The sequence below is a fragment of the Haplochromis burtoni genome, unplaced genomic scaffold (assembly GCF_018398535.1).
Source record: "Haplochromis burtoni strain Fernald_Lab_line unplaced genomic scaffold, NCSU_Asbu1 Contig_107, whole genome shotgun sequence".
Taxonomy (NCBI): domain Eukaryota; kingdom Metazoa; phylum Chordata; class Actinopteri; order Cichliformes; family Cichlidae; genus Haplochromis; species Haplochromis burtoni.
The window spans coordinates 778,274-804,641 of record NW_024582468.1 but is presented as its reverse complement, the minus strand read 5'-3'; the positions used below and the strand labels follow the sequence as shown (position 1 = coordinate 804,641).

Here is a 26,368-nt window from a genome sequence, read left to right as displayed (position 1 = left end):
GGGTGACCATAGTCTGAAGCCAGGATTTATATGTAAATACTGTATTATGACTTGAAAAATGTAACATAAAAATATTAAGTTGTGACATTATGAGCCTGATTCACCAACATAGGGTGAATTTTGGGTTAAATAAAAAGTACTGAGGGTATTTACAAAAAGAGTGCAGTAAGAGGTGGGAACTTTTTGCCACTGACCCCGGTGCATACGTATTTCCTTTGTCAAGGCAGAAAGTATGGCGCAGTATCGGGAAGATAATGTTTAAATCAAGTGCAAAAATTTATTTACTGTTTGTTACACACAGTTCGCTGCCAGTTACACCGATCTTTAACGCCAACAAATTCATGCCTTACTTCTTGAGCTTGTTAATGAAACGGCTTGCACTGGGTGTTTAGGAAACAGCACAACTTTAGTGAATGACCCGTGAGACTAGAGCTCTTTAAAGTAACGTATCGTCAGATCAAAAAAAGTAAAAATGATGAAGACAGACTTTACACAATCAATGAATGACTCATAATAAAAAAATAAAAATAAAAAAAAAACATGCAGATCCCCGAAAGCCACACTGAGCCATTGCTGTAAAAAACAAACAAACAATGAAAACATCATTTCAATGTCTGTACAAAACATTTATTTGAAATAGACATAAAAACAGCTTTGATGTATTTGCATCATTCATATCTGAAATCCACGACGAGCAAACAATAACTACGGAGACATGGCTTAATGGAAATCATGAACAGAATGGTTTTTTATACAAGTAAAAGGAAGTTTTGTGAACAGCTTAGGAATTGCAATGAAATATGTAAAACCACAGAAATATTACAAAAACTTGATTTGTCTGAGTAAACAGAACATCCACTGAAGCCTATTCACTGCTATACAACACCAGGAAAGGCTGAGGGGGATTAAAAAAAGAACTAAAATGTTATCAGATGAAAAAATTGGATCCAAATGGAGCATGAAAAGGGCGTACAGGGTCCCTAGAAATTGATGCAGGCTGTATTTTCATTGTCTTTCAGTAGATGGCAGTGCCAGCACTGTAGCATCATTCTTTAGCAACAATATATAACTCTGTAACTCTTTTCTTTATACATGAGGAACTGCAGAAAAATGGGCGAAACAAAATCTAGTTAAAAATAGTTTGTTTTTTTTATCCTCAATAACTTCATACGTCACTATATTCATTTTAGTCTGTTAATATAGTTGCATATATACATATATATAGTTTGTGAGACTTCTATGCTCTCTACACATATACATGCGAGAAAATTGGGGGGGAGGAGTCTTCTTTTTGAAACCAGAAAAGGTTTCCTTCATCTTGTGAGACAAAACAATCCGTACCTGCACCCTGCGTCACTGCTGATATGAAGGGACTATTTGGTCAGTCGGCTCACTCAAAGTCCAATTTGAAAAGACGCATTCAGCGTTGGGCATCACGGACGCTTCGACAACGTGCCCAACGCGGTCTCGGTGGAAGAAATGGCACCGAATCACTGACACGCCCGCAGTCGAACGGATTCTAAGAAAACACTACGAGCTGAAACTACAACCTGAAACATTTGTTTTCAGTCATTTTGCCCTGGTGCTACAAACCCCGACAGCACTAATACTGCGTGTGTATTCCAGGGGTCGCTTTGGCAATGGCATTAAACAACAAGAGATAACTATTTATTTATTACAATAAATATATCAATAAATAAAATGACCTTTTGAAATTCTCCAAGTTACAAGGACACACTTTTTTTTTTTTTTTTACTAAGCTACTTGTCGTCGTCCCAGCAGAAAGAGCTGGTGAAACTCCTTCTTCAGCGTTATGTGTGAGTAGTAACACTGAACAGGACTGAATGACGAGGAAGGCCATTTGTGATGTGACCAGGTCGTAGAAAACAATAACAAAAAGACACCTAAGTAAATGTAGGTATTCAAACAGCGCAGCAAAGGTCAAGCTTGTGATTAGTAAGGATGCAAGTTAACCTTTGTTATAACAAACGGAGGCTATCTTCCAATCATTAGTCGGAAAAGTGTTCATGGACTAATATACAGAAGTTGAAATCAGCACAACTGACAGAGCGTGACTTTTTTGCTTTAAATCCTACATGTGCCTGAGGTCAGTGCATCGATGCGGCACAGTATTTGTGACATAGCTAATGCCACTCCTACAAACCAGTGTATATATCCTTGTCTCGCGCTAGTGTGTTAGCATCCGGGCGGATGACCAACACAAAGCCAGAAACGTCTTAGCTTTCAGTACTTGGCTACGCTTCTCTACAGCTTAAACCATGCAGCCGCAGCGCCTGCGGAAGATGACAACTTCATGTTCTTGTGCTCTTTTTAAAAAAAAGAAAAAATTTAAATTGTTACACCAGGCTTTTTGTTTCCATGGTTACGCTTCAGCATTTGGCAAGAGGTTAGCATCCTCAGACCGTTCATCAAAACAGCTTGACTTTCCCCTTTTTTGCTTTTTTGTCATGTTTTTTTTTTTTTTTTTTTAAACTACTGGCTTTTGAATACGTGGCCGATCAGCCACAAAAGAGGTAAGCCTGTTCATGAGACACAACGTCCACTGGCAGTGTCTGTGTGCTGTCTTTTTGTATTAAGTACTTTGTGTTTACTTCATTTGAAGTCCCCGCTGCTTTTCAGGGCGTGTCTGCGTGTTTGTAGTAGCCCCTTCGGAGGGCTTCGGAGGCGATGCTCTCGGCTGAACGTCGCTGGTCCATAGTCAGCAAAGTGTTTAGCAGGTCGTTGATGTCGGCTCGGAGTCCCTGCCTCTGCATCCAGTTCTTCAGCAGTTCATACACTTTATCGCTGGAAGTGCCGCTCTCCGCAAGCCGAATGTGGTTGTCACTGACTCCAATCATTCTGAAGAACTTGTTGTGGATCCGCACGTCCAAGTACTCGTCGAACAAATCGAAGCTCTTCCTCAGGGATTTTTCAGAACCTTTTGGGGGGAAAAAAACCAAACAAAACACACAGATGAGACAGGGAAGAATTTCGACTGTGAAAACAGAAAGCCACAACGTGTAAAATGCATGTGCATCTTGTTATTTTACAGACTGCTCCTAACAGACTGTGAACACTAGCGTGCAAATCATAACAGTATAGGCATTGTTCCAACAAAAGGAACAAGCAGCAAGTTTCAATACATTTTCTGTCAGGGGAGGCATGTATAATACTATTAACAGAGGATCAAACAAATCAGTTAAGCCGTGTCCTCTTTAATTCACCATGAGAACAAAACAACAGTATAAAAGGCCGCATGTTCCGAAGCCCTAGAGGCTCAGATATGGCCTGACTATCATGAGATTATAAATCTATCAAGCAGCAAAGATGAGCTCTGTAGGAGATTTTGTGACTTCCCTTTGGATTGCCATGAACAGCATTAAACTGTACTGTTTTTATGTAAAGCTGTCTGGCTCTTAGGGTAAATCAAGTGGGGAAAAAAAAGTACTGCAGAGGGTCACAGCCCAGAAGATCACTGGCTGCTCTCTGCCCAGTCTGGAGGCCATTGCAAACTCTCGGTACCTCAGCAGAGCTGGCAATATCATCAAGGACTACTCTCACCCCAGTAATCAACTGTTTGAACTATTACCGTCAGGCCGACGGTACAGGTCACATAAAACCAGGACAAACAGATTCAGGGATAGCTTCTTTCCCAGAGCTATCACCGTAGTAAATAAGCACAAAACAATTGAACCTGCTTAACTATACCATACTTGCCATTGTCACTATATTATGCTGCTATTCATACTATCATTATATTAATGCTGCTATCCTGTATATATCGTACTTATTATTGTCTGAGTACTTCGGTTGTTTTATTGAACTTTTTATACTTACATTTATATTTATTATTGCATTTTGCACCAAGGGAGTGGCACTCCAATTTCGTTGTACTTTGTACAATGACAATAAAGGCTATTCAAATTCAAAAGACCTCTGTGAAAATGTTTCTTAAAGTGGACACCCCCCTTCCCCCCTCCACACACACAAGACTCTGTGTGAATCTTACCTTGTAGTGGCACCAGTCGACATCGCAGAGGATCATCCTGCAACACGAGACAAAATAGAAAGTTTAAGGTGTGATGAAAATTTTAAAATACAGTGTGACCCATTTGAGCTCATTCTGACTCTACTCCTCACCAGATCTGCAGGCAGCTGTCTGAAGGTAACGGGGCTCTGGTGTGGGGTGTTGGAAACCGCCGTGGGAAGGGCTGACAGGCTAGTTTGAGAGGAACTAGTGGTGTTGGGCAAGCTGTCCCCTAATCCTCGGTCTTCATCTTCGAGGGGCGGGGAGGCCTTGGTCATCCCAGCCTGGGTCTCCTGCAGGAGCGGCCTTGAGTCTGGACGGGACTCCTCGCCTTCCAGACCCGCGTTTTGATCATTCTGTCGCTCCTCTGCTGTGGCTCCACTCTCATCCTGAGCAGGAAAAAGGAAATGTATAGAAAACGTGAACACAACAATGGTATATGTTGTCCAAACAGTGTAATAAATGGACAGAGTTGAAGACTGACGCATCAAAGTTTTGATTAGTGGATGAAAAGCTCGACTGGTATTTAACTCCAATAAACGCTTTAAATCTCATTTCACTGACAGACACAGGGTGTACTATCGTATTATCAAATCTCCTTACATGAGGCGTGCCTCAGGGGTCCATGCTTGGCCCAGGCTTTATCATGCCATAATACTAATAATAATGACTCATTTTACTTTTCCATGAGTGTGTTCTGTAGATAGATTTCACAGACAGAATTAAGCCCCCCCCAAATCTTTGATAAGTTTTGTGAAGTAAAAATCTGCTAATGTCAAACACTTGTGAATCTTGTTATGAAAACATATAAAACAGTGTTAAACCATTTCTCTCTTTTTTTCTTCACTGACTTTAAGACACAATTCATGCTTTTATTTTATGTCTATTTGATTACTTTATTGTTGTCATTTTTCAGGTGTCAGCCTGTCTTTACGTTCTTGACTGGAAATGGTCCAAATCACCCCCTCGCACTCTTAACAGGCACTTATAAGAGAGATCAACTACGTTAGCTTTTCCTTGTTGGCTCCCATTCAGTTTTAGAATTGATTTCAATATTTGTTTTTAAGTCACTGAGTGGAGTGGCACCACTTTAACTCCCTGATCTTGTAACCTGCTCTATTCATGCGAGATCACTGAGGTACACTGAGCAGATCCATCTGCTTTTTCTTCCTTCAGCAGCACAGCACTTTGTTCAATGTCTATTTGAAATGGTTTGAATTAAACATGTAAAATAACGACAAACAACTTACAATGGGAATCTTGACAATTTCACTGGACTCGCAGTGGAGCTTCAAGCCTATTTCGGAAGCAGGAAAATAGCATTAGGAACACATCTGATGAGCAAAACATTAACTGCAGACGCACATTACTTGATATCAACTCACATGGTATTTCACATGAACGCTGCTTGAAAATGAACCACCACAGAGCCAGTGCGATAATGATGATGATAACGATGGCCAGGAAAATGCACAGAGGTACAACTGAAAGAAACAACAACAAATGCCACGAACACAAAAAATTTAATTTAAGCAACGATAGCTAAAAAACTTTCAGCAGCAGAAGCTGAAACTGATAGCGAAACTTACCGATGCTCGCCGGAGGATCCAACGTGGGCGAAAGGGACGGAGTGATTCGTGTGGGGGACAGAGGGCGTTTTCGGCACACTGTGTTAGAAAACGGTGTGCACTTTTTTACCTCCTCCTCATGAGGTTTACACCTGCAGTTTTGAAGCACAGAAACATTTTAAGTAACAGTAAAACAGAGTCCCAAATTTTGACTGTAGGGTAAACGCAGACGCAAAAACAATCCAGAATAATTTCAGGAAACAGGTAAGTGACACTCACTTGACACAGCGCTTGCAGACTTCGCAGGCCTGGTCCGGAACACAGAAGGTATTCGGTTTGCACTGGCACTTGGTGTCTGCAGTTGTGGTGCAGGAAGCAATTTCCTCCTGATCTGTGGACAGTTAGGAAAGTTGTGAGACAAAGAGGCTTCTGTAGCACCTTTCAGAACAAAGTCAAAAAGTGCCTAACAGGACACGATGGGAAATAAACAGCTAAAAAAAACAATTAAAAAAAGAAATTCAAGACATGGCATCATGTCTGCTTTTATTAAGCAAAGCTCAACTCTGAATGTTGCAAACTGCGTAAACAGCTACAGACTTTAACAAGTGAACTTCTAAAAAAATGTATTCCCACGACCATCAGCATGCATTACATGATGGAACAAATAGAAGACCTTCAACTAATTGGCTGGACACCGGCAATTATGTGGCAATCTTTTGCAAAGAAAAAAAAAAAGATATGTTAGATAATTAGGTTACTAATTTTATCTCCCTCTGAGACATATTTTGCTTCACTTTAACGGGATAATAAGGAACGGAGAATCTGCCATGGTTCATTTCTTAAAATGAGACCTAAATAGATGGTAGCCCTGGCCTTTAGGATACGATCAAAATTAATAATAATTAATAGCCAGCGGTCCAACTCCACAGGATGCCCTTTCATATAAAATCTCATGTTCATGCTTGCCAATTAAAGAAAAATGGCTTTGTTAGGTTGGTTTGCAAAATGTGTGCACACTGTCTTTCACACTAACCTTCCTATCGTTTTATACAGGCGATTAAGCTCATTCTATAGCAAGCTATGGATATTTTAAAGAGTTTTATAGAACTAAGTAAGGACGATTTTTTTTTCGTATTCACTGCATATTTTAATGTGATCCAAATAAAGGTGACTTTCCCACAGGTGACAACTGCCACCTTCATCAGGTCACTGATGATGTTTCTGCTGGTGTATTTAGTTGCAGTTATTTAAATCACAGAATACTAAACAATCGTGACTAATCTAAGCTGGAGTTGAAATGGCACAATTATTTTCTGTTTGCTTCAACACTGCCCATAGAGGCAAATGTGCGTTCTGCCGTAAGTGTCAATGATGATCAGTGTAAAGATCATAATGATCTCCATGTGGTTAGGCAAGAAAAAAAAATTACCTTACCCTGATGCAAGACTGCACTCATTTCCCATTTCATTAGTAATAACTTAGTAGTACTATTATTGTACAATCTACTGTACAATATTAAGCGCCTTGAGGCGACTGCTGTCGTGACTTGGCGCGATATAAATAAATAAACTGAATTTTATTGAATTACTAGTTTGGACCCTCTGTTGCTTTCAGAACTGACTTAATTCTTCATGGCATCGATTTAAGAAGGCGCTGGAAAGATTTCTCTGAGATTTTGGTCCATGTTGACATGACTGCATCACACAGTTACTGCAGAAACCCCTGTTTAATGATTGTATGAGTCCTTGTTTGAGCTACCCTTGCTTTCCTATCAGCTCGATGTAATCTGACAATGCAGGTTTGCGTTTTTTTTTTTTTTTTTTTTGGGGGGGGGCGTACTAAAGATGGTTGAGCGGGAAAATCACAGCAGATCAGCAGTTTTTGAAATACTCCAATCGGCTTTGTCTGGCAGTAATAACCATGACATGTTTAAAGTCACACAGATTTCATTTTTTCCCCCATTTAGATGCTCACTTTGACCTTCAACAGGTCTTATTGACCGCGTCTACATGCCTAAATGCACCAAGTTGCTGTCGTCGATGAGTCGATGGCTCAATGCAACAACTTGGATTGTAGCCTGTTTGCTTCACGTATTTTTTTCCCTTTATGCAAGACAAGTTGGAAAAGTAAAGCTCTCAGTCGAGGTTTGGATTTCCAAACCAACAAACAGCTTTTTTGTATTTTAAGCATTTCTCTGATTAGAGTCTGAACACAAACAGGCTGCTATTTTAGTTTAGTACATCTACTCTTACTTATTCCAAGTATGTGGGACAACAGGCTTCACTGTTATTATATTAATGACATGTAACAATCAAAATTAAATTACAATTTTCCAATACAGAGCGACACGGGTTCTGTTTCATTCCTTTCTAAAGGCAGGGCACGAAAAAGACACTGGTAGGATATCATTTGCTGCACGCTTGTTAAACACTAAACCCCACGGCACACTAGAAGCTTTGATTCTGGCAGAGCACACAAATATTTAAAAGGGATTAACTGTGAAATTATGTAGCATAAAAAGAACTATCAAAGATTTGTACGGTCTTAACCTTTTCCTGTTAAAGAAGAGAAGTTTTAAAATGAGTTGAAATACAAAAGCAGCTTAAAATGGTGAAAATTTATCTGTGTTTCTTGTCGGAGTGAAGTGTCATAATTGCACAAAGAGTGACACAACTATCAGCATTGGGCTTGGCTGTGAAGGCCCAACTGCACAACCAAAACAAGGTATTAAAAAGCCTGTCTATTGCCACTTTACCAAAATTGACTTTGTTGCACTTTAAACAAGTTGGTGATGGGGATTTTATCTGATATTACACTTTATATGTGGCTGACAACATAGCATTAGGGCTGCCACGATTAGTCGACTAGTCACGATTATGTCGACTATTAAAATCGCTGATGACTAATTTAATAGTCGACGCGTCGTTTGAAGCTTTATAAGATCCCAAAAGACGCAGGAATAAGTAGTAGGATTTAAGAGTGTAATAACGGACTGAAACAGAAGATGGCAGCACTGCATGTACAAGGATACCAGCTGCCGTTAAACCCCGAAGAAGCAGCTGTGTCCCAGAATTCATAGCGCGGCCCAGAGCAGTTGGCAACAATGGCGGCAGCTAGTTAGTTTTAATGTTACTCTTATTATTCTTTTTGGGTCACAAAATAGACGTTTAACATATTTTCAGACGAGAATATAGCTGTGTAAACCTCAAATATCTGCTCAGTTTATCAAGACACCACATATTTTCAAAAGCGCTCCGATGTTTTCGGAGACGTCTGTTACCCACTAGCTCGATAGTTAGCCGGGGTTCAAGGCTCACTAGAGCCCCTGAGAACACCGGACTCCCGGCAAATCGTCTTTCGCTAATCAGGTTAAACATGATATATAAGTCACTTAGATAACTTAAGAATGTTATTGTTTGGCTTTTTTTTGTATTTTATTTGTTCCTGAGTAAATCGGTTTGGCTGAGAAATAAAGTTATAGCTTTTGCACAGCTGAATAAACCTCAAACAGACAACTGATTATCAGAAGTGTGAGATGCTCGAGAATATACTCCGGTGTCCTGTTATATTTTAGATAGCAAGGAGCAGACGAGACTGAGTTTATTAAACTCCACCAAAACAATCTGCAGATTTCATTAAACTTTAATAAACTATCATCTTGTCTTTATTTTTAGTTAGCACATACCTTAAACACTTCAAGCTGTAAGCTAATGATAGTTATATAAGAGCAGATGCTGCTGGTGCAATAAGCGGTGTGTTTTACATCCAATAGATGCATGATCTGATTAGTCGACTAATGGCAAAAATAATCGGTGACTAGTCGACTATCAAAGTAATCGTTTGTGGCAGCCTTACATAGCATTCGCTGTTGCTGTGGCTAATTTTTACATACAACAATGGTGTTGTAGTACCTCGGCATAGTGACAGATCACCACATACAAAGGAGATACGAGGAGATATTCCAAGCCTAAAATAGACCAAGAGGCTGGTGATTTCTCGATTTTGGTTAATTCATTAAACTGGTAACCATTTGTGTGAGTCTGTGCCACAAGGTCAGATAGAGACATGGGTCCAAACTGACTATTAAAAGCTTACCCTACAAAGGGAAGGGTCAAGGACACACGGTCAATTTGCTATAAATTATAAAATGGTGCAAAAATGTGGCCATTTAAGCCATTTTTTTGCCTGTAGAGGATGCTTGGCCCGATAAAAAAGTTTGATAACCCCTGATTTAAACGATTGCATAACATCTTTTACTTGTGCGATAACTTTTACAGACAAAAAACCAAACTGCGGCCTCCGCTCCAAGCAACTTAAGTTCCATCTTACTCCATAAATGATTCACTGAACCAACAGCAGCCTTGTCAATATGAAATATTTTCCGACCAGCAAGTTCTAAAGCGTTCCAGATAACACCGCAGTTCATTTTAAGTAAAAGTAGTCCAACAATAGGCATCTTTTAAAAATTTCATTCACATTTCCTTTGGCGTGTTCCTTTTAATTGTTACATGGTCATAAATAAGTTAAAACTAGAGCAAAACAAACCCATCCACACCCACACATATTAAAAAAACTCTCCTAAAACCGCAATGAATGAGCACAAAGCACATCCTATGTAACAGAAGTCTCTTTTCTGCAGCTCCTGCCTTTCATTGGACACAAAGACAGCAGTGTGGGAGACAATGAGATGCAGCCACACCCAGCTCAGTCAGGTAAGACAGACACACAGGCAAATCTCCTGAGACGTGGAACACGCTCACATTCAGCCCACGAAAACAAAAACAACAAAGACACGCCCTGCCACTTGGTGTAACATCATAAGATCACATTGTCATGAGTGGCTCTGAAAGGCGGGGGCGCAGACAAAAAGGTATTAAATTTCCTAAAATGATATATCCGACCAACTGGATTACAGAACACTCGACTTTTATGTTTGTTTTAAGGTAAAAAAAAAAGCCTTCTGTATTTATTTATAACCTCAGATTTATTGTTAGTACTCAGATTTGACTATTCCATTTCCTGGTACCCGACCTGACGTCATGACTGTGTGCAGCTGCTGATAAACACGTCTTAGATAAGCGGATAAACGGTCAAGCAAATGATTAGTAAAACGTCTCAGTCAATAATAGTTGAGTATTTTGTGATATTTACAGGTACATACAGACATATATATGCCCGTGTTGGTGTTGTTCCTATACCATCATAATAATGTTGGCCCAGGATCAATATTGTAGTTGACCAATAACATTGTCTAAGCATTCAGTATTATAATACTGCAATTAATATTATGACATTTTTACAATATGTAAAACATCTATGTGTGGGAAAACAGTGTAGATCAAAAAAACCAATCTATATACAAAGTATACTTATAGTCTATATACAAGTAATGACCTCACTATTGATTTATCAGCGGAGGAGAGTCTCATTACCTGAGCGGCAGTGAGTACACGGCAAGCAGCGGAACATCCCGTTGTTGTGCTCTGTGTGGGTCTGTCCATGTTCACATGGAAGACAGATCCCGAGTTCTAGGTCTCTTTCACAGGGCTGATGCACATATGTTCCTGCAAATAAAGGAGAAAACCATCACATAACTAGCCCAAAACATAAACGCTTTGCACGCCCATATAAACAGCATATTTAATATGTGAATGCCAACTTTTAGTGGCGCGCTGCGTTTCCTGCCGACGTCAGAGCAGAACAAAGCAACGCGTTAGGTTCATAAAGCTGCAAACCAAAGGAGGCATCGTCTTAGAAAAAAACAAAAAGAGCTTGACCCAAGCCCCAGAGACTGATTATCACTATTTTACATTTCTGCATCATTTTTTCCTGGAATTCGGAGGAGAACAGATTTGCTGAACTGCAGCGAATCAAGTCGATCTCCTTTACTCGCACACTGTCACGCTTTGCAGTTTTAGACTCGATTCATGCACGCTGTGAGTACGACCACTTGATTCTCATGTGTCTTCAGGATTTGTTTGCTGCATGAATGGCAAAAAAACAGAAGGAGGAAAAAAAATCAATTAAAAAAAAGTAAAAAACATCTGTGGTTGGACTTTCTAAGCATCTACTAAATAAAGCCGTTGTATTGTGCTTAGGTTTAGAGACAGTGCAGTCCGTTTCACCCATACTTAACTGGATCCAAAACTAATTCTTGATTTAAAAAAAAATCTATTTGCTCGTAAATAAAAGTTTATACTGACAAGAAGAAGCAGAAAGCTATCATTCCACACCATTAAATGGTTACTGTGGCTTTAAAACATGTGGTAACAGCTGAGCAACTGGGATAAAGAGGAGAAAACACAATAATGCATGAGGAAGGAACATCACACATTATTGAACCAAACACAAGCAAGCCGAACAGTGTCAAACAATGACGACCTCTTATTACTATATTAATTAACTGTGAACTGATAATCTATTAACTCTTACTTCAAAGTGGCAGGCAGTGATGATTACATTTGCAGCTTTTTCACAAGTAATCATTTGTGAATCTCTAAGTTCATGTAAAAAAAACAAAAACTGGAGTTGATCGAATATTTTAAAAAAAGAGGCATTTCTTAGAATCCACTGTGGCAAATAAAATAATTCAATCAGTTAGCAGAACCATGCGGTGCTTGTGTCTCAGCTAAACGCTCAGACTTAAAAAGAAACAAAAAAACGACAACAAAAAAAACGGCTTTATTGAATTTTTTCATAATAAATTAAAAGGATTAGTGCTTTTAAGGACTACAGCTTTAAAAATAACCTCTGCGTCACACCCCGCACATTTCACTTCACGTTTTGCTTCACTCTCATCTGCTGAGACGGAGCGGTTCACACATTCTTTCCAGATCAGCCTGGGGGAATATTTTAAAAACTAGTTTGGGATCAAATTCAGCTTATGGCTTTGCCATTTACCTTGAGTTAGAAACAAAAACAAAGAAGACACCATGCCAATCTAAACGTTGGCTACAAACTGCCCTCGTGTCAGTTTGTCTTATGTTTGTATCATTTTTGTAGATATAGTGACACGGGAGTGTAACTCCTCTTATCCGCCTTACCAGCATTGCAATTGAGGCAGCAGAGTCCCTGGTGCAAGTACTGTTCATTCTCCACGCAGGATTTGTGTAGTCGAAGTGTTCGGTTTACGTATGCTTCATTGGACCACTGAGCTGCTGGAGGTTCTGCTGCACGACACACAACCCAGATGAAGAGTGCTGCCACCTTCACCTGCATCGTCAAGGTCTGGGAGACAAACAGGGAGGAAGAAGAAAAGATGAGATTTGGGTTATTTTTGTGCATCCACAGTAGGCCGACTAACCCGCAATCAAACTCATAAGATAACGGAAAGCAAAGAGGAGAATCTATCTTCATAGGAAACCTTGTGTGAGCAATCTACATCTTAATTTGAACCATCTGATCTCAACATCTGCCGTGGGAAGCAATTAAGGGAGCTGTGCAGCCGGTCAGAACTAGAGGCAACACAAACTCGTGTGTGCAGGATGCAGAGCTACACGTTAACTACATGCAGCGCAACAGGCAGCCAAACTTAATTAGGCCTTGATCTGGTTTTCCTCTAGTTCAAAAAAAGGGAGGAAAAAAAAGGCAGAGAATCTGCTTCCTCTGCTGTGGATGTAAAAGACAGAGTTTGATAAGGTATCTTAACTAACAGCAGCATGATGCCCATATCAAATGCGGGTTCAGAAATCCATTCATGGGCTGGATAATAACAGGCTTGTATAGGTGGGGTACTGAGAAGAATACAGCCGAAACACTTTAGTGCGGCCCCCGGGCGCTGGTGTTTATTCACACGCTTTTCACCGTGTCAACGTGAGAAGGCCCCATTCACTGGCAAACAACGCACTTTAGTGCCTCTACTTCAAATGACCCACATTCTTAAAGCCAGACTCTTTGAATGCCGGGACATGCGACACCGACATGAAGCGCCTCGAATGCAACACGACACCTCGTGGGTAAATGAAAGTCCTAGATTTGGAGGTTTTGTCTTCTCCCGTGTGCACACCCCCACAACCACCCCACCCCGCCCTCTGTTAAAGCAGGAGAGAGAATATGGGACAGGCTGGGTGGAAAGGGCTGAGTAGTGAAAGGGGGGGCAGAAACTGTAGACAGCAGGTTGAAGATGGGATGTTCTACAGGGAATAGGCACTCTAAAAAGGACAGTGTGGGAGAATGAGGGGAATAAAAGCTGAGAGCACATAGGCAGAGGTAGAGAAAGAGGAACGGGCTGGGGAAGAGACCGACTCCTGACGCTAGACTTGACTCTCTGGAGGGCCGCCATGCCTTGTTGTTCAAAGGAACTTTCCTCCCTCTCTCTTTCCCTCTGCCTTTTCCCTTCTTCCTCTCCCTCTGCTCACGTCAGACTTTCCAAAGACGCTGAGAAGCAGACGTGGAGTTACAGACGGCCGGCAGAGCAGTCACAATCACACCATTTACATCTATCCAAACATTCTGGGGAACGGGGGAGGCAGAAGAGAGAGGGAGAGAAAGTGAGAGGGGGGGGGGAAACTAACAGCTTGCATGACACAGGGTGAGTCTTTAGACTTGAATATACTGTGTGTAAGACTGTGGGGTGGGTGGGGATGTGGAGAGACGGAGAAAATCTGTGCACAAGCGCACGCTACAGACAAAAACAGTGGAAAGAAAACAGGAAACTAAAGAAATGAAGGAGCTGCGTTAAAGGTAATCTTATACCCCACAATGCAGGCACAGACTGTGAAGCTGTGCTCGGTATTCAGGAATATCTTTAATAGAGTGTCTTTACAGAGCACAGGCCATTGAAGGGTGCCTCTCTGACAGTAAACATGAACGGACAGTGCTGATATTACATCATTTCCAGGCTTTGTTCGTTTCAAGGCCTGCGATTCCAAACACTCCCAGGTGCAGCCGTTCTCAGTAGCTAACCTGTTATGATCGGCAAGGTTACGACAAGAAAAGATGCAACATTTCTTTTTTTAAACTGTTGACTCTGCCACTTCATTTAATTTCACAGTCCAAACAAATGTCTTGCTTCTTTGTCTTACTGGTCTGATCGCAGTTGGGTAAAACCGAGAAAATAGCTAACTCTTACACTGAAGTAGCTCTAACAAATACATTTATTCACTAATTGTTGCTCAGCAAACCATAAAGGGTTTAAATGACGGAATCAAAAATATAATCTTTTCTCTAAAGTTGGATCTATGGCCCTGCACTGGTGCAATTGTGGGGTTTCAGATAATACAGAAGCTGCTAACATGCACTTACAGTACATGCGCAATCCCAACAGTGATGGTGCAGTGCGTCAGTCAAATATTGACTGGTTTAAAAGTTAGCTTTACCAGGAAAGGAAACCACAGTGGAGTTCACCATGAGGAGGAAGAAATGCATAAAGGAACATCAAATACCAAAGAAAAGCAGTTTTTAGTGTTTAACACTTTTTTTAGTCCACACTACAAAGATGTTCTTTGTCTATTATGACTGCTATCTTCTCTGCTGCAAGCTAAAGGACTGGCAACAACACAAACGCATAACTTTCATAGCAACCCAAGTGACAGCAGAAAGCTCCAACGTGCAAACATGGGCCTACAGAGCGTTGCACCTACAGGACTACAAACACAGCACCATGAGTCTTGTGGTATTTCTTGAACACAGCCTTGCTTGCACACAAGGAAAAGAAACAAGGCCACACGTCCACACTAATATTCTAAGGCTTCTGAACTACGCTGGCACAAAAGTAGAGCATATACAAACACTATGGGCAGCCACAATGTGGCTTGGTTTAACCTCCACAAACCAAGTGAGGAGGAATAGTGGAGTGACCGTAACCTCAGCGTAGCAAGCCCTCCAAACCCTCCAATTCCTGGAAACACTCCAACTTCAGCAGAAGTAGCCCAGTCCTTCTCTCTCCCCTGCCAAATGAGAGAGCTTGGCTACAGATAATTTGCTAAAACAGTGTCCTATTGTTATACAGTCTGCATGTATGATAAGTTAATACTCTACATGGGTGGATGCAAGTTAAACTAATAAGTTGCAATACAATAATAAGGGACTTTCTGTGCATCGACAACAGGAGCAACACTCCACTTCCTCTAAGCACCCGGGTTCCTCCAAATTGCCTTGGCACAAACTCTGCACATGCCATGTACACTGAGAATGCGTTTGTGACTAAATGACAGGACATCCTTTCAGTTTTGACCCAGGTTATCAATGGGCCATTTAGACGGCTGTGATCACCCTGTATTCCTGAGGAAATTACAGTAAGCCCCTTTATTAAAGAAATAAAGATGGGCAGAAACAGAAAATGCGAGGGTCTCTCTCTCGCCCCGTCTCTCACGCAGACATGCACAATACGTACAAACAAACTAAGATAGCGTCTTCATTTCATATCGGACAGATGATTTCAATCATAGCCAACTGATAAGCAAAGACATCATGCACCTCATTATAGTCCTGCATCCAGAGCAGGACCTGATTTTCCATATCATGCTTTTCTTATTAGAAAATAAATTTCTTTCATCAATTAAGGGACAGCTTGGACACCGCGCAGCCGACGTCACACTACATGCACAAAATACGGCTGACGAGGAAAAAAGTTGAGATTAAAAAGCACAGTTATGTTGTTACTCATAAAACACACACCTTTAACTCAGCCGCCTACACTTTTCTTTGGTGCAGTCTAAAGGAAACCAGTTGTAGTTGTCACTTCATATCACTTCAATCGAAAGTTGTTGTTTTTTTTTTTACAGTAACTTGCACTGATTTGTTGATCTGCTTTTTCTCATTAGACTTTGACAGTTAACACCCGCCCCCCCCCCCCCCCCCCCCGCCCACACACACACACACACCCCATGGCTGCCTGATGGTCTGAGTAATTCTCAGATCGAGTCTATCGCACTTCTTCCAAGCACTTTGCAACTTGTTCTCTATTGTGTTCTCTACTTGTTCTCCTGTTTGCCATTTATTTCTACTGTCCTTCTATTTCTACTTTATTCCTGCACAGTTGGTGTGAAGCACCCACAACTTCGTTGTTCATGTAAAATGACAATAAAAGGTTATTCTATTCGATCTGATAGCAGCCTAATCATCTGATTGGATTATCGTCGCTCAGCAGCCGGAGGCTCTGAGCAACTAAGTAAACCAACACTGATTATCAACCACCACTCCTTTATTTCCATGTTGAATGCAGGAATTTACTCATTTCACCCTGACAACGTTTGAGAACCTCAGCACGCGACAGGCGAGGCTCTGCAGAACATCAAAATTGACTCAAACATTAATTTAATTTCATATTTCAACACGTGGCTTCTTCTGCCCTTTACCATCATCCACTACTTAACAAGCCACAATAACTGATCTCTTGTTCATTGTGTTATTGTAGCATTCAGATACATGTTACTTACAGAATTGCATGTGCATTTTTGAAATTTAATCAATTAATAAACGTGCCTTTTAAAAAAAGTCAAACATATATCATATTTAAAAAACTTAACTACTCCATTTACCACAAAGAATATCAGTCAGATTTATGATGATTCAACTACTTCTGGTTGCTTATTCAAATTAAGTGATTAATTTTCCTAGCTCTGTAGTTGGTTTCAATATGACTGCAAAAGAAAAAAACAAACAACTAGAAAAAACCCCCAAAACAATAAAATGGGGTTAAGAGTTCAAGCTAACCGATTCACTGTCTCGTATGTTTTAAACATATTTCTGAAGGAATAATGTATTACAGTGGTGACCAAACCGGCCAAAAGATCATATGACAATTTTGGGGGGGATAGAACCACAATTTTCCCCACAGATTTAGCTGAACTCATGAGATCACATGATTAGCTGCGCATAGGGTTGCCTTACTAAAAAGCTTGTCATTTTGGCTAAAGGCTTAAGAGGACAAAGCTCCAGCTAGACTCGGAGCACAACATGGCGCATGTCTCGCCTTGTTGTTCTATATGGTGCGACTGTTGACCTCTTAAGGCTTTTTCTATCTGCTCAATTAACTTTGGAAGGAGTCAAATGTGTGCCAGAGACCTACTTCTGCTTTAGCTTCAGGCTTATTTTTGGCTCCGATTCCTGTCTTAATATTCTGACTGGAAGTGGAGGTCTCTGCATGTAGCTCGTTGCTTGTAGCTTTGTCCGTCAGTTGCCCTGCGATGCACCTCTGCTGCGTCTAGAGCGCTGTCCTTACTGTATGATGAGTTGCACTTTTGTTTAGCTCATGCAGAAGAACTTGAAAAGTGCTTTTATTTAGTTAATGGCGATGAACTCAAAAACATGTGATCTACCAGATCAAGAGATTGTGTAATTCATGATGTCTGGTGTTACTCTGTCATCATGTAGTCATTTAAGAACTGAAATACTGATTTCTTTTGTAATGTCATGAGTATATAATTGATAATTATCACTCAAAATATGTTTAATGTGATTTCATTTCCTAATTTAAGATGAATCTTCACATATACTCTGTCCTAAATTAAACTTTATTTAATATGTTTTACATGTTACAATAAGGGGTTCTGGGTCTTAATGAAACTGTTTTGTATTGTACAGCTCAAATCCCCCACGACTGACCTTGACATGACAGTGAACGCTCTGTGCTTTACAGATAAATCCTGGCATTGCCTGGAGAAAGGGGGTTGATCATGCACAACTTTCCTTGAGTGATAAATTACGCTGACATTTTGGGTTAGATTATGAAGACAAGTACAGCCCAGCTTCTGTCAGGAGAAATAAGTCTGACACTCGCTGCATGGCTGTAAATAAATTCAAAGTTCAGCCAAGCTCGCACACATTCATCATTATAAAGCTGAATGATAGAAAATAAAGAGAATGGCTCCTGTGTCAGTGCAGTACAGTTAAGAACAAGAAGGCGCTAACAGTTTCAAAACCACATTGTTAGGCCGCATACGCAGTGCACGCACGCACACACGCACACACACACACACATATAATATAGCACACAAGCACACATAGAGTGCATGTGTGGGGAGCGTGTGAAAAGCGGCTGCCCCCTCCTCTCAGGGAGCACAGGAAGCTCGAGACAATACAGAGGCTTCATGCAGGGTTCAGCTCCAAACTGTTCCCTGCACAGCAGCCTGCCTTAGAGCAGGCCCAGCACCCGATTAGACCCACAGCATATCCGCTAGGCTGGATATTTATAACTCAGGGAAGCTGCTGCTCCATAGCACAAATTCTTGAGTTTCCTCAGGAGGTGCACTCCACTGATTAGATGAGGGTGACAGTGTGTCACAAGCAGGTTTGGTGACATTTACCAGGGGGAAAAAGAAAAAAAAAAAAAAAAGGAAAAAGAACGATGATCTGCGATGACGACAGCTGTATTGAATTTCCTGAGAGACTCTTGACCACAACTTGTCAAAATTACTGATACCCTGACGTTGATGTTTACCGCAAAAGAATGGCTGCATTGTTTTGATGAGTGAAACAAAGTGGGTTGCTGAAAGTTCAAAAGGTTCCACGCAGTTGTAAGCAGGTGCAGCGTGGCGCTTCTTTCGTTTTTCGTTCGAATCATTTTGTTGCCAGGTCGATGTGGTCTCGGTGGTCTGTAAAGGTTGACTGCTCGTATGTGTACTCCACGTCATTGTAACTCATACAGAACGTTACGGACATCCAATTTGAATGTCAATCCACAAATCACATTTGTGTGCTGCCGGGCGATTAACTTGGCCTTTTCAAATCGTGATTAGGCCTGTCACAGGAAAGCTAAGCGGTGAATCACAAGACAACTCCTGCAGGGAGGGAATTAAAAAAAAAAAAGAGAGCAAAGAAAGGATGACTAACAGATTTAAGAATGAGCAGGAATCCATCACCTCGCTTTAAAGACAATCACATTAGCTTCCCTAAAGCTCATCTTTGTGTAAAAGGGAGGGGGGCAGTTTGAAGTGCTGGCGGTTTATTGAGTTCTCTATAAACACACCGCTGCAAAAAATGTAGACTATGTGACTAGTTTAGCGGGTCAAGAAGGACTTAAGTGACCATCAATGGTTGGAATTTGCACCAGATTTATGTCTTTGTAAACAGACTTCCATTTTCTAGACAAAGGTTGAGCTTGTTCCGAGACTCAACACTTTTATTATAATCTGCTCATTCATTCCAGGAGAGCAGGAAATCAGAAGATACAGCACCGCTGCAAAACATTTTCCTGATCTGGCTTCATGGTATGTCAGGTTTGAAAGGTGCCTTTAGGCCAGGACTGTACTTTTGACTACGTTAATCGATTATTATTGACTATTAAGGAAAGGAAATCATGGAATAATTCAATAATCAAAAGGAATGCTGTCAGCTGATATCAACCTTGATATTGGCTTATAGGCAAACAAGTAAAAGAAGTAAAGAAATAGCAACAGAAACATAGTAAACAAACAGAAATAAAAATATGAGTTCGATCAGTCGGGATTTTCTTTAAAAAAAATTAATAAATAATTTTACTCGGGGATTTCTCTGAAATTCAAAAAATAATTACAGTGTAAAAATTTTTAACACGAGACCAACAGTGGCACTATTAAAAAATAGAATAGTGCACAATGATTCTTTATACTCGGTGGAAGCCGAAAATTGAAAATAGAAGTATAGCAATTTTCGAGCTTTATTTAAACCAGTACAAAACCAAAAGGAATCACTAATCAGTAATACCAAACTGTCCGTCACGCCACAGAAGCTAAGATCAGGGACCATGTGGAGCTGTGTTTAAAAAGTGACTGAAAAGAGCAATAAAACAGTGGAGGAGTAACTGCATGACTGAGTTATCCATAATGAAAATTCCAAATTTGTGTTAGCAACATTTGGAGAGAGACACATCACAGTGCTGCTTTCACTTCATGATGTTCTTGTATATATGAACAGCTACTTATGTGCCATGTGCTCATACAACACACTCTACTCTTTTAGCTATTTTAAGCCATGTTCTCACTTGAACTCCAGACAGTTATTAGAATCAGATGAGGACATTGCCTTTTCTAATATGCAGCAGGACATAGCCCAGGGGTCCCCAATCCCAGTCCATGAGGGCCGGTGTCCTGCAGGTGTCCTGACAGCCTTTTCCAGGGTTATCCTTACTAATGAAACACTGAGTTTTGTTTTGACTGCCTCCGTAGATGACACAGGTTATCCATAATAAAACTTTGTCTCTGTGCATTCATTGGACCATTACATGTGCTATTCTCAAACAGGCATAACTAAACATCACATGGATATGGTGGCAAATAGCGGCCTGTCTCTGAGCCTGGTTCTGCTGGAGGTTTCGTCCTGTTAAAAAAATAGTTTGTCTTTCCCACCGTCACCAAGTGCGCGCTCGTTTGATTGCTGGGTTTTTCTCTGTATTATCTTAGGGTCTATTGTAGGGATCTGTGGTTTTGATTTCTTGCTATATAAATAGAAATGAACTGTTTTAATGGGCACCTATATCAGGTAAAGTCTAGAAACAGGCTTCTATGTCCACAACAATCCTTCGTAGCACTTTCTGACATGAAAAAAAGTGACTTCCAGTAAAGATTACCTTTTAGCACTCACAATGTGACACAGGGTTAGCCAAAGGAATGTTTTCCATGTATGAAAGATGTAATTAGTAGCTAACATAGCAAACTGAAACTAGATGAGGTTATTCTGTTTATCTTGATAGTGGGGATGTTTGACATGGAGTCAATTATCTGCACTTACTTCAATTCGGGACCATTCAGATGTGAGCGGTGACTCGCCTCTGTTGGTATGCATTACGTGGGTAGGCAGCACCTGAACAGGTGGCACTCCCTCCATGAGTCAGCGAGTCCTTTGATAAGACTAGGGTGATTCACCTTAGCAACTGCAGGTCCACACAGGATAATCAATTGACTAACAATAAAACATCCTGGGCTCTCTGAAGAGCCCACATTAAAAAGGCACAGACGCCACCTGGTATCAGACACTGAGTTGCGCTGCATTGCATCATTCGGCCTCTCTACAGCTTCTCTAAGCCACAGGCATGGTTATAACTGTTCACATGGTCACCGAGCAGAGCGGCAACAAGCAGTGTCTACAGTATTAGGAACACTAGCGTTGCCGACCACTGCTTGTCCCCAGTGTCATAGTTTGGCCTCCGCTTGTCCCAGATGCCTGTCCTGCCCTTGTCTGTGTAGTCCACAGAGACGGAGAGGACTATTTCCTGTGTGAACCAACACCCAGACACACAGTAAACAATCACAGATAAAAATCTAGTGTACATTTGCATGGGCATGACAATTCTAAGAAGTAAATTGATGCCACTAATATCAGCAAATCTGTATACTCAAGACAGGAAGTTTACTGGACGGCCAGGCACGTACACTCGGGCAATTTGGAGGGGTGGTGTGTGTGTGTGTGTGTGTGTGTAGGGGGGGGATTAGAGAGGTGGGGAGGAGGAGATGAGGAGGGGCTGAAGTTTCCTCATAGTCCCTTAGCAACAAGCCTGCTGGCGAGGCCTCCAGAATGTACTGTGGTTTACAAAAGAGATAAACATTGACTTTGCCACCCGGAGAAGTAAATCGGATTTCAGTAATGGAACACTGCATGACTTAAAACGCAGATCAGACAACTGGGAAAACAAACACTGGAGCTCCAGGCCCATCAGAAGATATTACATTTACTTTTAAACAGCTCCATGTACAGTGAGCAGAGCCACAGTGGGCATGTGTGATGAAATGCCACTGACAAACGCCACTACCCTCATCAGCCAAACAAGATGCCAACGCTTGATTTGTTCCGTCATTAGGAACTCATATCATTTTCCACATCTTATCTCGTGTAGCGTTATCCTGGTGTAATCCAGTAAACTGTGACAAAGGAAGTAGATCTCCTCTAATTCAAATGCGTATTTTGCACTAATCAAAGTACTTTTAATGCAGGACAAACGCTTCCAGTCTGCTCACAGTGCTGGTAGTATAGGCGGCACAGTTGGAAAAAACAACAGGGGAGGAATGAAAAGACGTGTCTGTGAAGGTCTGAGTGGAATAAACTCAAAGAGAGAAATAGCTGAGAGTTGTTATGGACTAACTGATAAGGTGAATTCTTAGCTTTCTGATTAGACATTCAGTCATGCTTCTCACATTCTACACAATTTGATTTAAAGCTCGTTTGAGGCAGCAGGCCCACGGCCGCACAGCTCTCATTAATAGCGGCTAGAGGGCCAGCTACATCCGCTGCGACAGACCGAGAGCCGTCATATGCTGAATGTCTGAGGAGTGTGACCGCATGATGTCCAACACAGATGGTGGCTGTAGTGTTGGAAGAGAGAGGGGGGCGAGCGAGTGAATGATCCAGCACATGCACTGAAGAGAGCAAAGACACAAAAACCAAAGTATTTCTGCATTTTCTCCAGAAATAAACACTTTAATAATTAACAACAATAAACACAGTGTTGCTTCCTGTGTCTGGGACAATGCACGGACTTGTTTCATCTTCAAGTTCACAGGCCTGGACGTGATTTCAGCTTCCACGACACTCTTATCTGTGTCGGCTCTTCGCTTTAACTTAATGAGACAGAAGCCTTTTCTTAAAAAATATATACTTTTAGATTATAAACGTTTAGATTATCCGAGCGGCAGCTTGAATTAAGAGGCCACTTTGGTAAATGATTTTTTATAGAAACTATCAAGTTAGGAGCGTCAATGAATCAACAATCCACTGGACACACGCAAATAGAGTGGTACGCATTCAACAAAGAGCGTATTTAGAAAGCAAGTGTCGTGTTTACTTACATGAAGTTTCCCGACCACCGGATCGAAGTTCATCTCGGGAGCTTCGCGTTGAGAGACAATCCCAGAGAGCTGGAAAGTCGCTTTACAAAACCCAAACTACTCTGAAGTCTTTAAAAAACTCAACACATACAGCGAAAAAGAAAACAGTGACACGAGTTCGACCTACGCTCGCTCCTTCGCCCGGTTTCTTTCATGAGTTTAACTCTTCTTTTTTCTTTTAGTGTTTAAACTTTACGGATTTTTCCTGAGAGAGGAGAAACAGACACGGTCTGAGCACCAGCGAGGAGCTTTTTCTTTTTTTCATGCTTCGAGCACTTCGCGTGACGTCAGACTGCGAGCCAATCACAACCCGTCCCTTAGAATAATAATGAAGGAGGAAATTGCGAAGCTTTGCAAAGCAAAGCAAAACAGCAACATTTTAACGCATTTCACTGCGTTGCTCGCTGAAGACCGTGTGTTGTTACTGGGTGAAGTGTGTAACACTGTTCCATGCAAGCAGAGGGAGTTTCTCAGAAGTCTGCAAATCATCACGCCACGAGACTTTGATCAGCGTGTAGTGGCATCACACTCCAGCTACATTAACCTGGGTATGTAATGTGTAACTCACTAGTAACAAACGGCTAATGTGCAACAAGTTGGAACTCAAGTGAAGAAATGAGTGATCCCAAAGTGTGACACTCTCCATGCGTGCAGAGCACTGAAGTGGACTCGCTCTTATTTCTGATGATTAATCAGAAGGTCTATTATTAAACCTACAGTTTAACGGTTGTTTACAAGAAGATCAGATGCACTGTCACATGGAAATTTTACTAGTAATTATTTATTTGCACATCATAATAGGATAAGGACTCAACGCTTGGAAAAGTTATGGGACGCTGAAGAAAACATCTGGTGGAATTCCCCCCCCAACTAATTAGTAAAATGACTGGGAATAAAAGAGCATACCACAGAGGATGAATCTTTGAGAAGTAAAGCTGGGGAGGGGTTAACCAAAAGACTTGGCCAGCAAATAGTTTATTCTTACTCACCTCTTTTTGCCATGTGTGCATACACCACTTTGCATTTAATTGTTAGTTATCATTAAACTCTTGATGTCTTTCATAGTGTATCTTCAATCCTGCACACGCAGCCCCCCACCAGCTTGGTTCTTCCTGTTAAAAGGGAGCTTTTCCTTCCCACTGTTGCCAACTGCTTGCTTATGGGGGTCATCTGATTGTTGCTTTATACCTTACAATATAAAGCACCTTCAGGTGACTGTTGTCTGCTATATAAATAAAATCAAACTGAAATAGTTTTGTGGCAATTTTTGTCATGTAAAGTCGACCATAAGATTTAGAGAATGAAAAGAAATCCTTGTATGCGAGGGAAAAGGCTGAAAAGCAGATCTGCATAGCTCTGGGTGACTCTGCAGTCTGCATGGGCTCAGGAACAGTGGTGGAAATGAACAAATGCTGCGTCTGAGAATGCAAATTAGAACTCTGCACTATAAGAAGAGAAATAAAACACATTAAGTTAGCTCAAGAAGAGCTGGAGCCTTCTCTAAGCATCTTATTTTAAGTAGGCTGATGTCGAAAACTGTCCTGTGGACTGTGAAAATTTGAAATAGTTTTTAGATATCATGGACACTGCTTCCTATGGACAATCAGTTTTTTTTGTTTTTTTTATCAGCTTGTAGTTTTGTTAGGTGTGGCTGTGTGCAGACAGGAAAAGGACCCAAGGTGCAGACTCCAGAGACAGATGTAAACTCAAAAACCGTTTTAATGTTAAACTCAAATATAACATAACTGGAAACGATCAAAAAAATAAACTAATACCGGAGGACTGACAGAACACACAGCTTGGTAAACGGTAGATCGCGACACAGACACAAGAAACACAGGGCTTAAATACACAGAGGGAGCAATCAGGGAATGGGTAACAGGAGGGAAACACAGCTGGGGCAAATCAGGCCTAACGAGACAAGAGGAAGCAAAACCAGACACATTAACATCAGACATGGACTTTCAAAGTAAAACAGGAAACACATAACACAGACTGAACAAAGACACAGGCTCATAAGCAGGCACTACAAAGGGAACAGAGACGTGGGAACAGGGCAGACACAGACACTGACTGAACACGGGGATATAGGAACTTAAGATACACATAGACGCAAACTAGACAAGGGGATGCGGGTGATAGGGGAGACAGAGCAACTAAAGAAGACAGAGACCTAAGCCAAAAGACAGAACTCAAAGAAACCAAAAACTAGACAGTATAAATAATATCATAAACTCAAAAACCCTGGGTCGACGACCCAGGCATCCTAACAAGTTTAAAAGCAAGCATTTGTGAGGCAGTAAGGAAATATAGGCAAAGATAAGGTAAAGGAAACATTTAATACGGAGTTAATACGAAATGATACATACAGGTTTTGTAGCAGCATATGCTATTATCCATCATCTTTCTCAAAGACGGCTCGCTCATTTCAGCCAAAGCATGTTCTGCATGATGGACGGGACTCAAAGAACCCTGCTGCCCTCCTGAGAACATTTGGCACGTAAAATAAAGATGCTCTTAGTGGTCTGAAAAACAGCAGCACAATCATAGAATAAATGAAGTACACAAAATACTCTTTTTTCAGAACTATGTCAATAGGTCCTGAGTTCCTACATGCTCCCAGAGAGCTGTTAAAAGAAAGTTTGATGGAAATAAAATGTGAACTATCAACATGTGTGACTTTGAAGTGTTCAACTGGCATCCAAATCCATACGAGGATATGGAGTAATATATTATGGAAACAGGGATGTAATACAATGAGGAGAAAAGAAACCCAAACAATGCTTCAGTTTATGGAGAAAGTCAGCTACTTTTTAATGACAACATAACATTTTTCCACCATTTAGACTACATCACAACAATAAACATCCTCTCAAATGTGGTTCCTGCTGACAACATCTTATCTGGAATGGGGCTGTGGTCTAAAGCCTGATGTCTAGGGAGCGGAGGGGGGGGGGGGGCGCAGAAGATATCGAAGCATACCTACATTAGACCTTGCCGGGTTAATTTGCAACACATACAAATAAAGAAACAGA

General features: G+C 41.0%; 1 protein-coding gene across 1 annotated transcript; it reads right to left on the bottom strand.

The window, feature by feature from the left end:
• Positions 1 to 257: 257 nt before the first annotated feature.
• tnfrsfa (tumor necrosis factor receptor superfamily, member a) lies at positions 258 to 23,608 on the bottom strand. Its single transcript, XM_005929784.3, has 10 exons — positions 23,295 to 23,608; positions 12,639 to 12,822; positions 11,028 to 11,159; positions 5,875 to 5,986; positions 5,617 to 5,747; positions 5,413 to 5,511; positions 5,278 to 5,324; positions 4,141 to 4,416; positions 4,010 to 4,046; positions 258 to 2,938 (listed from the first exon to the last, which is right to left on the bottom strand). Exons 1-10 carry the CDS (start codon positions 23,325 to 23,327, stop codon positions 2,637 to 2,639), a joined length of 1,353 nt encoding a protein of 450 aa, XP_005929846.1. The 5' UTR covers positions 23,328 to 23,608; the 3' UTR covers positions 258 to 2,636.
• Between the last annotated feature and the right edge of the window lie 2,760 nt (positions 23,609 to 26,368).